The sequence below is a fragment of the Rhincodon typus genome, chromosome 4, assembly GCF_021869965.1.
Source record: "Rhincodon typus isolate 14 chromosome 4, sRhiTyp1.1, whole genome shotgun sequence".
Taxonomy (NCBI): domain Eukaryota; kingdom Metazoa; phylum Chordata; class Chondrichthyes; order Orectolobiformes; family Rhincodontidae; genus Rhincodon; species Rhincodon typus.
This window is the reverse complement of record NC_063335.1, coordinates 108,477,898-108,495,064: the sequence shown is the minus strand read 5'-3', so window position 1 is coordinate 108,495,064 and position 17,167 is coordinate 108,477,898. Positions and strand designations below refer to the sequence as shown.

The 17,167-nt window shown below is 38.8% G+C and overlaps 1 protein-coding gene across 1 annotated transcript in view; it reads left to right on the top strand.

The window, feature by feature from the left end:
• LOC109920528 (piezo-type mechanosensitive ion channel component 2-like) overlaps positions 1 to 17,167 on the top strand; it is a 696,943-nt gene that overhangs the window by 628,867 nt on the left and 50,909 nt on the right. Inside the window, exons 39-42 of the mRNA XM_048596193.1 lie at positions 7,624 to 7,745; positions 13,461 to 13,565; positions 15,335 to 15,637; positions 15,721 to 15,979. Coding sequence (XP_048452150.1) covers positions 7,624 to 7,745; positions 13,461 to 13,565; positions 15,335 to 15,637; positions 15,721 to 15,979 — 789 coding nt within the window. The remainder of the gene's footprint in view (positions 1 to 7,623; positions 7,746 to 13,460; positions 13,566 to 15,334; positions 15,638 to 15,720; positions 15,980 to 17,167) is intronic.

Below are 17,167 nucleotides of genomic sequence, written 5' to 3'. Positions count from 1 at the left end.
ATAGAGACATACAAGATGATCAGAGGATTAGATAGGGTGGACAGTGGGAGCCTTTTTCCTCGGATGGTGATGGCTAGCACGAGGGGACATAGCTTTAAATTGAGGGGTGATGGGTATAGGACAGATGTCAAAGGTAGGTTCTTTACTCAGAGAGTAGTAAGGGCGTGGAATGCCCTGCCTGCAAAAATAGTAGACTCGCCAACTTTAAGGGCATTTAAATGGTCATTGGATAAACATATGGATGATAATGGAATAGTTTAGGTTAGATGGGCTTCAGATTGGTTTCACAGGTCGGCGCAACATCGAGGGCCGAAGGGCCTGTACTGCGCTGTAATGTTCTATGTTCTATGTTCTATGGCTTACATATTTGCCTGATTCTGAGAGGCATGTTTCAAAACGAGATCTTAAAAATTTCAGAATAGTTACAAAGTCACCAAAAATACATTGGGAGCAGCATGGTCCCTCAGTGGTTAGCACTGCTATCTCACAGCACCAGGGACTGAGGTTCAATTCCAGCCTCAGGTGACTGTCTGTGTGGAGTTTGCACATTCTCCCTGTGTCTACATGGGTTTCCTCCAGGTTCTCCAGTTTCCTCCCACAGTCCAAAAATGTGCAGTTAGGTATACTGGCCATGCTAAATTGTCCATAGTGTCCAGGGATGTGTAGGTTATGTGGGTTAGCCATGGGAAATACAGGATTACGAGGATAGGGTAGGGGGTGAGCCTAGGTGGAATGCTTTTTGGAGATTTGGCATGGACTTGTTGGGCCCAGTGGCCTGTTTCCACACTGTAAGAATTCTATGAAAAGAACTCATTCTATGATAAAGATTTTATACGTACTTAAGTCAGCCAAATCAAACCCTGAGTTCAGCAAAGATTTCAGACCAACCGATATTCATTTGCTTTATGGAACATACAGTCTAATGTTGTAACAGAAGCCTTAGATTGCTCAGAAACTACAAAAGAGCATGATTACAAAAGGACCAGTTTCCAGTGGTTCAACATCATATTGTGGCAAAAACACAAACTCGCATTTTGTCAATTCAGCAGAGTTGATGAAATGTACATGAATTTCAATATGTCCAACATCTAAACTGTAGAGTTCAAAGGTTAAGAAACAGTTCTAGTGTTTATATACACATATAGGATATCAAATTTAATATGTTTGAGATTGAATTTCAAAATAGTGGTGGCATATAGGTGTTGGTAACTTTTGTGAAGGGTTTTCTCTGAAAGTAAAATCACAATCCTTCTGGGGCTGTGACCTAATCTAATATCAGTTGCAGCAGATGACTGCAAATTACACACCAACTGGGTTTGGTTAGAAATCTGCAGGTTATTAAAACTTAGAAAGATTACTCTCTCAGACTTGTGAAAAGTTTATGTCGGCAGTTTTGTATAGGACTCATCAAACTATCTCCACAGTCTACTGTTACGACACGGAAACTGACAGCCAAATCAAATCATTCAGTCATAGAGATCTAAAGCAGAGAGACAAATCCTTTGGACCATGTCATCCATGCCAGTCAAAACAACCAACTAACTATTCTAATCCATTTTCCAGCACTTCGCCCATAGTTTTGTATGCCTTGGCATCACAAGCGCACATCGAAATATTTCTTAAATGTTATGAATGTTTCTGTCTCTACCACCCTTACAGGCAGTGAGTTCCAGATTCCCACCATCCCCTGGGTGAAAAAGTTCATTTCTAAACCTTCTTCCCCAATGCCCCTGATTAGTGATCCCTCTATCAAAGGGAAAAAGTTTTTCCTATCTATCCTATGTATGACTCCCGTAATTTTATACATCTCAATCATGTCCCCTCTTAATCCCCTCTGCTCTGAGGAAAAGGACCCCAGTCTGTCCAATCTCTCTTCATAACTGAAACTCTCCAGTACAGGCAAAATCTCCTCTGCAGTCAATACCTCCTATAATGTGAATTCCAGAACTGCACACAAAACGCTAGCTGTGGCCTAACCAGCATTTTATACAGTTCCAGCATAAGCTACCTGCTGTTAAACTCCATGCCTCATCTAATAGAGGCCTTCTTAACCACTTTATTCATCTGTCCCGATAGCTCAATGGACAGCTGTATATGTGGTCCCTCTGATCCTCAGTACTTTCCCGGGTTCTACCGTTCATCATGTGATCCCTTGCTTTGTCTGTGCTACCCAAGGGTATCACTTAACATATATCTGGATTAAATTCACCAACGATCCTCAGACAGCACCTTCCAACCCACAACCACTTCCATCCACAAGGACAAGGACAAGGACAGCAGATATATGGGAATACCACAACGTTCAAGTTCCCTTCTAAGCCACTCACCATCCTGACTTGGAAATATATCACCGTTCCTACACTATCACTGGGTTAAAACCCTGGAATTCCCTCCCTAATGGCATTGTGGGTCAACACACAGCAAGTGGACTGCAGTGGTTCAAGAAGGCAGCTCAGCACCACCTTCCCAATAGCAACTAGGAATGGGCAATAAATGCTGGCCAGCCAGCAATGCCTACATTCCACAAAATGAATAAATAAAAATTCCATTTGCCACTGATCAGTACATCTGACTAGCTGTGTATATCCTCCTGTAATCTAAAGCTATCCTCCTCACTATTTACCAATCCACCATTCTTTGTATCACCTGTAAACTTACTGATTAACACTCTTACATTCAAGTCTAAATCATTTATATAAACCACAAACTGCAAGGGTCCCAACACTGACACCTGTGGGACCTCACTGGACAGACGTCCAGTCAGAGAAACACCCCTTGACTATCATCCTCTGTTTCCTGCCACTCGGTCAATTATGGATCTAAATTGCCAAATTTCCTTGGATACCTTGGGCTCTTACTTTTGCTATCAGTTTCCTATGCAAGACATTATCCAAAGCCTCGCCAAAGTCCCAATAGACTACATCAAAAGCATTGCGCTCATCTACACACCTGTTCACCTCTTCCAAAAATTGAAACAATTTTTGTCAGGCATGATCTACTCTTAACAAAACTACGCTGACTGTTCTTGATTAATCCCTGCCTTTCTAGTTGCAAATTATATTCTGTCCCTCAGAATTGTTTCCAATAGTTTCCCTGTCAGTAAGGTGGCTGATTGTGCCACCCTGTGACATCATTGTGCAAGTTCCTGTATTCACAACATAGTAAAATTGAAATATTCATTAATCCTCAAAATTGACTTCATTGGTTCCTAACCAGATGTTTTGAAAAACCAGTACCAGATTTTGTGAATAACTGATACCAGGCACCCGGTTTATAGCTTAAACAAAAGAATTAAGAATTTATTAGCAGCACAGTAACTTTAACAGAGCAAAATTAAAAACAAGGTAATCTAATTACTGTTTAAGATTTAAACTCAAACCTTTTTAATTCTAGCCCCCACTCTCACACAAAGACAGACAGACAAACAGGCACAGTTAAGGGATAAATCAAAAGGGAAAAATAAATGAGATGTAACTGGCCAGTTCAATTGAGTAGTCTTCATGATTCATAACATCACCAGCATATGGAATTATGTATTGCTTGGTTTCTGAAAACACTGATGTATGCAGATAGTTTCCAGTAGGCTCTGAGGAATAATAATTTAGTTCTTATAACTGAGATTCTACTAACTTATCTCTCAATGATCTGATAATAAGAGGACAACCAGTAGCAACCAAACCTCTGTCCTGTAGCTTTCACGGGTACAATCCTTCCGACCTAAACACAGCTCATAAAACTAGTTCAAACTCTGGTCTGACTCTGCAAGACTGACTGTCTCTTCAAGAGGTCCTAGGTAATATTCAGCATCTGCCATCCACTTAAGCATTAGGTCTCACCGGAGTCAACTTGTTAGCAAGAAACAAGCTGCAATTAACTTTCAGGCCTGGCCTCAATAAACAAATAACAGCTTGTTTATTCTTTTTTTTAAGCAGAAGCCGTTGCACACAGTCCAAAGGTTACCTTTAAAAAGGTAATCACTAAGTTACAGATGATACAAAAAAAATTGTGGAATGGTAAACAGTGAAGAGGATAGCCTTAGATTGCAGGAGGATATACAGAGCTCTTCGCTCACAGTTCATAGCTCCAAACCAAAAATTGATTTGGAAATAAATGAAAAAATCAGTGAGAGTTCCAACACTACAGCAAGGAAACTATCATGAGCCCAGTTAATTGGAATAGTAAAGAGCTGAGTTATGAGATGTAACTTCTCTGGACTCGAGATTCCATAATGGATAGTGAAGGGAAGCAGGTTGAAACTTTGTTTTAATGAGAATTGTGAGAATCATTCTAACTACTAAGTATATTTAAATACTTGGTTTGTTAATTATCACTTATCACTTCTCCACAGTTCGCACAGTGGGAATAAATATTTCCTGTGCATATTAAATTGATAATGAGGATAGAAACTATTTTGTCACCAAACATGGACTTGCTCTTTGCTTATGTAATCAAAGCTGAAATGATTTACAAACAACAATCAGTTTTACTATTGTTGCTAAATTCATAGGCTATTATGTGACACATTGGACATGATTTTCTGTCCCCAAGAAAGCTATAATAGTGACGAGCTAATTGGGCAAAAGTCCAAAAATTAAATTTTTTGTTGTTCATTCATGGGATGAGAAGCATTTATTATCCATCCCTCGATGCCCTTGAGAAGATAGTGGGGAGTGGAATAGCTTCAGTTTGCTTATCATGCTATACCCATAATAATGTTCAAAAGTGACTTCCAGGATTTTGAACCAGTGATAGTAAAGGAACAGTAATATATTTCAAAGTCAGGATGGCGAGTGGCTTGGAGGAGAACTTGTAGGTGATGTGGTTCCCATATGTCTGTTAGCCTTGTCTTTCTAGTTATGAAGTTTTACAATTCTAAAAGAGGCCCTTATCTATTGTAATCTAATTTCCATCACTTGGCCTGTAACCTTGTATGCTGTAGCATTTTAAGTAATCATCTAAATACTTCTTAAATATTTTGAGTGTTTCTGCCTCTACCACCCTTTCAGGCAGTGAGTTTCAAACAAATCTGTGCCCCCTGGTTATTCATGCCTGTACTAGGAGAAAATGTTTCTTCCGCTTTACCATGTCTATGTCCCTCATAATTTTGTAAACTCAATGAGGGCATCCCTCAGCCTCCTCTTCATTAAGGAAAACAACCCCAACCTTCTCTTGGCTGAAAAGTTTTAGCCCAGGAAACTTCCTGGTGAAGTTCATCTGCACCTTCTTTATTGCAATCACAGCCTTCCTACAATGCACAAACAAAGCTGCAAACAGTACTCTAGCTGTGGTTTAACTAACATTTTATACAATTCAACCTCTCTGCTGTTAAAAACAAATATCCCCCATGCCTTCGTAACCATCTTTTCCTGGAACAGCAATGCACATTACAAACAATAAGGGACACAGCACCATGCACAGCAGTATGCCATTGGGTGCAGGTTTCTAGTTTCAAAAACAACATTTGATAGTAACCCTCTGCCTCCTGACATGAAGCCACTTTTGAATCAAATTTGCCAAATTCCCCTGATCCCCTTGATCAGTTTCCCATGTGACGGTACATCAATTGCACAACCCTTATGTACACACAAATTAAATCAAAATCTCCTACTAACAAAGCAATGCTCATTATCCTTGATTAATCCTTGTCTCTGTAAGTGGAGGTTTATTTTATTCCTCAGATTTTTTTCCAATGGTTTTTCTATCACTGATGTTAGATTTACTTGCCTGTGGTTTTGTGGTTCATCCTAATACCATTCTTGAATAATAGATGGAACACATGCTGTTCAGGACTTGGCCAGGTGCAAGACTTACCTCTGTGAAGGCATAACCTGGAGCTTCAAGAGCAGAGATGTCTGGGCTAAAGCATGTCTTTACTAAGACTGGACTTTTATTTACTGTTCTCACAGATCTGCTGAAAGCAAAAGAAGCATGGCACAGATCAACCAAGGAAAGTCATGGCAATAGATCTGAATTTTTCAGTACACTGAGATCTGTACAGTGCCCCCTAGAGAAGAGAATTAGGGGTGAACCCATCCGTGCTCCGATGGGTCTGGTCTAACACCCAAGACAAGATTTCCACCCTTATTTGGGGTGACTGACTGCCCCCAGCAAGGCAGGTTTCATGGGGAATGCGTTAGATAGGCTGATGCATGGGCAGAATAAAAAGGAGAATATAATGGGAGAATAATATGGGATCCCAGAGGCCAGTTAAGGATGCAACTCCACCGCTACCTCCACCTTGCCTGCCACCATCCAGCATATTGAAAGATACCAAACTGAATATTTGGTGTGGTGGTTAAATTCCAATGGCAACTGGATAAACTGTTTAAAGGCCTTAGTTGGCTCAAAGACAGGCAGGCCTCACAATGGCTTACCAGCACCGATAAATTGAGATAGTTCAGAGCTGGCGGGTTGGTGGCGGGCATGTTGTCCATGGTGGTATAGGTGCTATTCCCTCCCCACATGTGTTGGTCACAAAATCCAGACTACAGGCATAGAAGAATAGCCCTTGAAAGTGTTTGCATGTCTTGTCCTATCATGATTAAATTAACTAAAAATGGTCTTTTCACCAATTAAGTTAATAATGATTATTTATAGCCTAACATAATTATCAACAAATAGAGTCATAAAGTCATACAGCACCATACAGACCCTTCGGTCCAACCAGTCCATGCCATACATAATCCCACACTGAACTAGACCCACCTGCTCCTACGCTCCAGTAAAAAAAAGTCCCAGTCTATCCAGCCTTTCTTTTTAACACAAATCTTCCATACCCGGCAACATCCTGGTAAATCGCTTCTGAACCTTCTCCAGCTTGATAATATCCTTCCTATAACTGGTGAACCAAAACTAGACACAGTATTCCAGAAGAGGCCTTACCAATATCCTGTACACCCTCAACTTGACTTCCCCATTCTTATACTCAAAGGACTGAACAATGAAGGCAAGCTTGCCAAACACCTTTTTAACCATCCTGTCTATATGTGATGCAAACTGCAAAGGACTATATACCTGCACCCCGATGTCCTTCTGTTCTAAAATACTACCCAAGGCCCTACCATTAATTGTATAAGCCCTACCCTTGTTTGTTGTACCAAAATGCAATACCTCACCTTTATCTGGATTGAACTCCATCTGCTATTTTTCAGCCTATTGACCTGTTTGATCAAGAGCTCTTTGTAATCTTAGAAAACCTTCTTCACTGTCTACTCTGCCATCAATTTTGGTGTTGTCTGCAAACTTACTAACCATGCCTTCTATATTCTCCTCCAAATCATTTATACATTAATGACAAATGAAAGAGGACCCAGAACCAATCCCTGTGGAGCACCGCTGGTCACAGGCCTCCAGTCCAAAAAGCAACCCACCACCATTACTCTGCTCTTGCCGTTAAACCAATTATGATTCCAATTGGCAAGCTCACCCTGAATCCCCTGTGACCTAACTTTACTAATTAGTCTACTGTGTGGAATCTTGTCAAAGCTTTATTGAACCCAGGATGCTTGAGACTGTTGATGACACCCCTCTCAAGAAGGGACTTATGTCCACGAATGTACTCTCATCTCCCAAACTTATATGCTTAGTTACCTCAGCACAATTGTTGTCTTCTCTGCATCCCAGCATGCTGCTTCCAATTCCCACAATTGCCGGTATAAATTGATGGAAGGCAACTGCTATCTTGGCAAAGCCTTCTGCCCTGGCTGCAGCAATGACCTTGTCATGGGGAAGCAAAATGAAGCCATGTGATTTGTTACAAACTGCATCAGTAACAGCCTTCCTATGTTTGAAGGTTGAGGATAAATAGATCTCAAAAAGGTACGCAGTAGATCCTTGGAAATAGGCAGCTGTCACTTGTTGGCCACTGGGTTTGGATAGCCACCAACCCCTTTAGGTTGCAAATTCCTCTCCTGCAGGTGCCAGTTCTGTGACTGTGCCCAGGATCCTTAGTCTGCAGTGACAGGGTATTTTGCTCAGCTGGAGAAAACTGCATCGAGGACAATAAACTCTGGCCTCCTATGGAGAACCCTTGGAAGCAGTTCATTAGGTCCTGACAGCTTGTCTGCCTTTGGTCCCATAAATTTGTAAGGTACTTTGTCCCTCATGGTAGAGACAGTTGCAAGACCTTTCCTTCAATTAGGCACTTGTCTATATGGTATCTTTGGGATATTTACAGTATCTTCTACCATGAAGACCAATGCAAAATATTGGTTCAAATTATCTGCCATTTCCATATTCCACATTAACAATCCTGCAGTTGCTTCCTCCAACAGTCCCACACTGAATTTAGCTACTCTCTTTTTATATACACACAAAATCATTTGCTGTTTGTTTTTATGTTTCTTACCAATTCATTTTCAGTATCAATTCCTATTTATTAACTTTTTAGACATCTGCTGCAGGCTCCAATAACATTCCTATCCTCTGGCCTACTACTAGTTTTCATTGCTTTGTATGCATTGTTTTTGCTTGGATATGCTTCTTGGGTGGTTCATTCTTATCATCGAGTCTTCCTTTTTGATCAGAATAAATTTTTGCTGAGCATTGTGAAATATCTGCTTACAAGACCGCTACTGCTCATCTGCAGATCTTCTCCTTAGTTTATTTTCCCAGCCTGTTTTAGACAACCTTTTCTTCCTACTTCTGTAATCTTCAAACTTAATTTCAAATCCTGCCATGTTGTAATTGTCATCCCTGCAGAACCATTAACTATAAGATCTCTTATTATTCCTACTCTATTACAAATTATTCGATCTAAAATAGCCTATTCCCAGGTAGCTTCTGCAACATACTGCAACAATCCTTGATGTACTGTTCCATTTTACACTTGCTGTTCTGATTTGTCCAGTCAATATTTAGATTAAAATTGTGATGACAATTGTATGCCCTTCTTACATGACTCCATTATTTTCTGATTTATACACTGTCCTGCAGTGAAACAAATCCTCAGGGGCCAATAGACAATTCCCACCATGACTTCGTTTCCTTGCCATTCCTTATTCCCATCCAAACCAATTCCACATCATGATCAATTGCACCAAAATCACTATTCAATACCACACTGATGTCTCCCTTTATCAACAAAGCTATCCGTCTGCTTTTTTCTTTTAGCCTTGTCTTCCAGAGTTTGGAATACCCTTGAGTATTGAGTTCTAGTACTGATCACCCTGCAACCATGTCACTGTAATAGCTATAAAGTTGTATTTATTTATTATTATTTCTGGCATCAACTTATCTGCCGTGTTACAAATGCTACATGCATTCAGATAAAAAGCCTTAAGGTTTGACTTTTTACCATTATTACTTAATTTGGTTCCAGTATCTGCTGCGTTCTTCTGGTCATATTTTCATTACCTTCCAGTCACACTTTGATTCTTGTTTGCCTCTTCACTACCCTATACTTCTGCTCTCTTGCTTCTTTTTGATGTTTTAAACTTCCTTTCAATTGAACCCTCTCCCCACACCATCCAACTAATGAGATTAAGGCCCTATTTACAACCCTAATTGTAGATTGGCTAAGACTCTTTCTCTTACCCCAGTACACGTGGCAGTGCCCCATGAATTGGAACTCATTTCTCTGATGCCAATATATGAGCTGCACATTAGCCTCTTTATTCTAAATACAGATGTGCTGCAACATGTCACATGCCCAGCCATCACATGTTATCTCTTTTAGAAGTTAATTTCTTAACTGTACTGTTCAGCTGCAATTTTGTCTTCTGAGTTAAACCCACCTGGTCAATCAAAAGAGACCTGGAAGAAATGCCCACCAATCACCTCCCTGTATTTTGGATTGCCTTTTTGAATTATAGGCCACAGGGACACTTTTAAGGTTGCCTGTGATTACTTCTGCTTCATGGAGATGACTATGATAAATTTGTAACAGTATGGTCAGTATTGCTTGTGACCAGAATTTGTATCCAACATAGTCAGTCACAGGGTATGAAAACAAATTATAAGTTGAGTGGGAAAATATGAAATTGTCTATTTTGACAGAAAGAATTTTAAAAAGTATATTACCTAATTTGTGACAGGTTGCAATGCTCAGAGATTGGGGAGAATAGGAAATTGCACGTAAGTGAAGTAGTATTTGATACTACTAAGATGTAATTATTTGCAAATAGTATGCTCACTATAAAATTCTCAACTCAGTATTAGAATCTTGTGTAGAAAGTCAGACATTTTTTTCTCAGGATCCAGAATCTCATTTTCTAAATCTCAACAAATTTTCCCAATTGACTGTCCATTGCTGACATTGTTGAGAGACTGAGAGAATTTCACTATTTGTAAATCATACACCATAGCACCTAATCTCTCTGCATTGCAATTTCTCAGTTATTCTCCATTTAAGTAGTGCACTGCTTTTTCATCTACGCTGCCAAAGTGAATTAATTCACATTTTCCCACATTACAGTTCATCTTCCAGATTTTTGCCCATTCACTCAACCTACCTACCAACCTAATTGTTCTATAATTGCTGCCTTACTGCATTTTCAAATAAACACATATATGTACTACATTCCAATCTGATAGAACTCTTCATGAAGTGAGGGAAGTTTGGAAAATTAAAATAGACCCACGTACGAGCTCATTAGCATGTATCAACTATAGTGAATACAACAGCAACGTATTTGTTCATCTTATCTACTATTTCCTTTTATTTATTATTAACGCACATTCTAACTCTTTGGAAGATCAACACTCATCTTATTTACTCCCTTCCCTTTTAAATATCTGTAAATATTATTGCTATCCATTTTGACATTTCAGTTTTTCTCTCACCTTTTTTCTCCTGATTAATATTTTAGTCATTCTTGGCCATTCCTTCGCATTATGGCTAAGAATCTGATCTGCCACTCATCTCTGTGCAGCTATATGAAGTAACTTCACTTAATGGTTGTGAATATTTGGAATTCTCTACCCAATAGGTTTGTAGATTCTCCACTGTTGAATTCATTAAAGGCTGGGATGGTAAGACTTTTGGTTTCTGAGTGAATCAAGGAATAAATGGAATGGGTGAGAAAGTGGAATTGAATCCCAAGATTGTATTGAATGGCAGCAGATCAAATTTGATGGGCCACAAGGTCAACTCCTTCTCCAGTTTCTTGTCTTCTTGTTCTTGTGAAAAAGAAACAGAAAATATTGTAAATAGACAGGAAGTGCAGCATATGCAGGGTGGGAAACCCATCTCTAGTTAATTATATCAAGGCAGGAATCCCCACTAGTATTCAACAAATACTGAGTGGAAAAGTCATCATGCAGGGAGCCCAAAATGCAAAATCTGTCAGGTTGACATGTGGGCTTCCATAAGGATTGCTTATTCAAAAGAACTCAGTGCCTGATCAAGAAGCCCAGTTTTGGAATGACAAAATCTAATGAGAGTCAACATATTCCCCTTTCTTCTGAAATCCATTGTCCCCATATAGCAACCCCTTCCCCAACACCAGCCACTCACCCGTGGCCTGGAACCTTGTTGATCCCTGCCGTCTGTGAATATATAACCAGCATCAGCCCTGCTCCCACGTGTGCTAATTAGTGCAAGAGAATGGCTGGCCTCTGATGTGCATTAAATTCTGTAGATGTTCCCAAATGGAGGCAATGCTGGTCTCGTGCTTTATTTCCATATCTTTTATTCCATTCCAAGATATTTAAGAGGTTTGTATAAGGAGATTTAACAGAAATATAATTATAGAAAGGATATTTGCTTTTTAACAATTTGGGTGAAATTATATAGGCCCAATGCTATCAACTAGATCTTACATGCAGGAGGTTGCTATTGGAGCATCACATATAAACTGCCCAAGATCTTCCATTTATTAATCTAAAATCATAGACTACACATATAATTTTCACTGCTTACTCCTTGTCTAATAGGTCCTGTTGATATGATGCCGCACTGAGAAATTTTTCTTTAAAATTATTCCCTGTGGCAAACATTTTACTTTAAAAAATTGTGCAGATTATTCCTAATACCAAGAGTACACCACATTTTGTCAAACGTAATTCTATTGGTCATTTTTAATCCTAAGTCACCATCTGTACTATTGTGGGATAATAATCACCTAGTACTTATTGTTCAATAACTTCTTCACAAGTAGATGCTGAATCTATCGTTTACTTAATCTGCATCTCTCTCTTTCTAGCCAGAAACGAAGAAAGCCAAATATTTTTCTCAAAGTTCACTTATTTCCCACAGAAATCACCTTTTACTTGTCTAGAAACATGATATTCTGAGGTTGTTGACTTGCTTGCCGATCTAGGAATTCCCATGCGTGTCTGCGTTTCGCTTGGGCTACTATGCTTACCTTGTCCCAGTTAAACTGATGGCCTTCATTGTCTGGGTGTACCGATATTAAGGAGAGTTCGTTGTGCTGTTTTGCTTCTAGTTGATGTTCTGATGGCTAGTTTCCTTCCTGTCTGTCCGATGTAATATTTGTGGCAGTTGTTGCATCGTATTTTGTAAACCACACGAATGGGGTCTTTAATCCTTTAAGTGTTAGTCGTAGAATGGCTGTGGGCTTGTGGGCTACCATGATTCCTAGTTGTCTTAGGAGTCTTGTTGTCAATTCTGATATGTTCTTGATGTAGGACAGTGTGGCCAGTGTGTGAGGCCGTACTGTGTCCTCCTGTTGTTGTCTGTTTTGTAGGTGTCTGCAGATGAAGTTGCAGGGATATTGGCGAGCAAGTCAACAACCTCACCCACACCCCAAGCTACAGATCTTTGCCAAAACTTTAAACATGATATTCTATTTGAGTTGGAGAACAATAGTGTTTTTAGTAAGATGAATGGCAATAGACATTTTCTTCAATACTACTCTAAAAAATATATAGTGTATATTTTTCCAGAGTTGTTTATCATGCAGTATAGTTTTTTATCCATTAAAAGATACATGTGGTTTATTTCCTCTTTTTAATGGAAACTAGTAGGCTGCAGTAAATGGCCTAGTTTATTTTTAAATTTTGGAACTTGTTTCATAATAACTGACCAGTGGTAGAGAATCATATTCACTGCTATCACTTTGTTGGATTATTGAAATTTGCTTGCTCATTTAGTTCAGTTATGTCAAACTTGTCCTGAAATAAAATTCATTTCTTTAATTTAAATGTGCAATTGAGGGAAGCTGAGTGTGTTCCCTATTATTAACATTAACAAGCAAATACAAACTGTTATCATTTATTGTTCATGTTTATTTAACATGTACTTGAAGGGATAGGATCCCACTCTAGTGATAAACAAAATTAACAGCCTTTTAGGTTTTTCACTAATATTAAATACTTCTTGTTCATGAACACCGTTCCCTCTCAAATTGTCACAAAGGAAAATATAGCCCTCAGATTTGTACGCAACTGCAGAATCTTGGAGATTCTGTCTTTTTTAAAATCTTTTGAGCATGCAGCTGTTTTGTGCACTTCTGTCTAATTTATATGTTCTATGTCATTTTAACTTTTTGTGCTGCTAGCTGCTACACTGAAGCTACCATGCTGTACTCACGGCAGTCAACTCTAGATGATATAGATGATATTCCTAAAACAAGTGAGCGTGCTCGACCTAGGCTTCGTAAAATGTACAGCGTTGATATGTCATCCTCATCGGTTGAAAGTTGCAGTATAGTGTCAAGGTGCTTTATTCATGCATGCTTAATTTCCATAATTAATCAAATATATGTATATTATATACATATATAGTATATATGTGTTTATATAATGTGTTCAGCATGACTCCTACTTTTAAACTCAGGTTTCTGTTTTGCAAAATGTAACAATACTACAAGTTACTTGATCTTGCTGTTATAAACTTAATGCTAGAAAATAGTCACTCTGACCCTGAAGTATGTGCCCAAATCTGAAATCATTCAGATCTACAAGGTCCTTTCTGTACATGCTATTTAGCCTGCAGGCTACACTAAGAATTGTGTAAAATTACAGAGTCTAGCTTCAATCCAGATCATCTGTATCAGAGTTCATATGACACACAAGCCGCTCCAACTTTAATTCCCTCTTCCTAACTTGCCGATATCCCTCTTTTGCCTTCCAACCCAAGTATGCATCAAGTCTCCAATTAAATGCATGAATACTAACTGCCTCAACCACTTCCTCAGTTCCACATTCTTTTGTGAAGAATGTCTTTCTGCATTCATTATTCTGATAAGCTATTGACTATCTTCTATTCATGCCCCTTTGCGTTGGAGTCTCCCAGAAGTTGAACCAGTTTCTCTATATCCACTATATCGAACCTGTTGGTCATTTTAAAGAACTCTTTCAGGTTATCTTTCAGTCTTCTCTCTTACAAGGGGCAGAGTACGAACAGCAGCCCATTCAATCTGACAGTTGTTTGCTTCCAATTCGGGTAATAACTTTGAAGATTTTTGTTTTGATCATAAAAAAGTGAACTGATAAAATAGCCACAACTTAAGGGAGGAGAAAAGAACTTCCCCTTTCATTGCTTGAGTAAGTAATAATGTACTTTGTGGTTTAATGTAAAGAGATACAGATAAGGTAGGTGTAAAATTCTGTCCAGATGTGTGCTGCTTTGTTTGGTCTTAATGAGGCAGTGCTGATGATGCTGCTACAGTTGATTGGTCTGCCTGGAGAATGGAGAAGGGTCCCGACCCGAAACGTCAACTTTCCTACTCCTCTGATGCTGCCTGGCCTGCTGTGTTCCTCCAACTCCACACTGTGTTATCTCTGACTCCAGCATCAGCAGTTCTTACTATCTCTGAATGCTCTTTCTTCTGCTTGTTTCCTGATGGAAAATGTGTGCATGTTAGATAATGACTGAATTGGACCCATTGTGATGCCTTTTATTTTATTAAGTAACTTGCTGACTCTTAAAGCCTATTTTACATGTCAAGAATTTTCACTTTGGTTTGGTACTGGAGGGTTACCAGTTCCAGATTCAGTGTCCATACAATGAATTATTGCCATAGAGAGAAAGGAGCAAAAAGTTATGTTCAATTCTGATGGATACAGTACAACACAAAGTAAATTAAGTTAATGCATTTCAATATTTTCTTTATCTTTTGACTCTGCACAGGTTTAATTATATTTCCACATTTTAATCACATCAATGCCATTTGACACACAAGCATGGACCCACGAATAAATATGTGAGCAGTCTTGGCATGTGGACTGAATAAGTGCATGAAGCTGGTGCAAGATGTACAGTGAATCTTTTCCTGACCAAAACAAACAAAATCTGTTGCAACTTGACGCTTAATTCATCATGGAAATTTCAAAAGTTTTGAATGGGAAAAGATTAAAAATCTAAAATTTCTTTGAACGGAAGATTGGCTACAATGTGAATTTTATTAAAGTGAACATTTCTTTTTCTTAGTGAACCAACACAATGCACAATGCTGTATTCGCGCCAAGGTACCACAGATACAATTGAAGAAGTGGAAGATGAGCAGGATGAAGAAATGACAATTCCTGTATGCACATCAGATATCATGACTGAGGAAGTTCCACCTTCGTATAGCAAAGCTGTTAGTCTTGATCGCCTATCCTTTAGTTCAGATTCAGCTGGTGAAAAACACCTTATGGCACTTACCCCAGATAGCAGGATGGATTTACTAGAAGATACAATCTTTCCAAATTTAAGCCATGAACTAACAGCCAGTGAACTGCTTCTTAACAAGTAAGGTGGAATTTTAGTTATATGTCTTTCTTCTATTGAGTTAGCATACATCTTTAATGCAATTCCATTGTCTTACATTTCAGAATGTTTTATGATGAAGAGTTAGAAGAGTCAGAAAAATTCTACAAAGCCCAGCCTCGAGCACTACTCCTATTCTTCGCTCTATATAATACCTTAGTAGCTCGTTCGGAAATGTTATGTTTCTTTGTCATTATACTAAATCACATGGTTTCTGCTTCAATGATTACGCTGGTACTTCCTATTCTCATCTTCCTCTGGGCTATGTTATCTGTACCCAGGCCAAGCAAACGTTTCTGGATGACAGCCATTGTGTATACTGAGGTATGTTGAATTTTTGGAGTCTGTTGTAATTTATTTACATTTTTTAATACTTAATTTCCTTTTATTGTGGCTAAACATAGTTTTACAATATTAATGGGAACTACGGTAATGTTGTCTATTCAATATTACTGGAATGGGAAAGTTAAGTGTAATGCTAGCTCTTTATAAATCTTTGAAATATCAAATCTAAAATACAAATGTATGTATGGGATTATAGGCAGGGAAGGAGAAGGTAACTGAGAATAATCAAAATATCTTAGGATTTGAGAATGTAGTTACATTGCGTAAGTTGCTCCTAAGCATCTGTTATTTTGCTCAATTAGACATACTTTTGTCAATGATACACAATTTATAAGCTCAAGCTATGAATTAGTACAGTCTTGGGTGAAGCTACAATGGGGAAGGTAATGCCATTCATCTTGTTTATGGTTTGTGGGACCTTCTGTTGTGATTTCGACAAAAATATATTTCATTATGTTTCACATGTACATGTGTTGGTCTCAATTTCAATGGCTGAGGGTGTGAAAGTTCTGCAAAATGAAAAAGTTTCCTTAAATAATATTTACCTGAACCAATTCTGTCTTCTCTTTAACACCCTGGAAATTCTATGGCCTCACCCATTGATAACTTAAAACCATTCAAATGCTCTCCTGGATAGCATCCCATCTTTCACCCTTTGTTCCTAATATCCTAAATTATACAATTCCTATTCATGCACCACTTCTCTCCTTGGTGGTCTGGCAATGCCTCAATTTTAAAATGTTCATCCATACTTTCAAATTCCTCCATACTTTCCCACTCTCTATCACTGAACCTCCTCTTGAGTCCTATATCTGTGCTGCATTCCAATTCCAGTCTCTTCCATTGCTGTTTTTTTTTTACTTGCTATTGACAGCATTGCCTTCAGTTGCTTTAGCTCTGACTTCTGGAATTCCATTCTGAAGCTTCTCTGCCTCTCTAGTTCTGTCTGTTCCTTTTAAGCACTCATTAAAATCCGTGATCAAGCTATTAGTCACCTGTAATGTTCTTTTAGGTGGCCTTTCATGGAGAGTGTGGACTACTGCCTTCAAGAGAGATTGAACCCCGGAAGCTACTCTGTCAGATTATGTAACTTATTGGTGACATTGGTGCCAACCCAGTGGTTGCTCTGTTGGGGAGGTGATGGCATAGCGGTATTGTCACTAGACC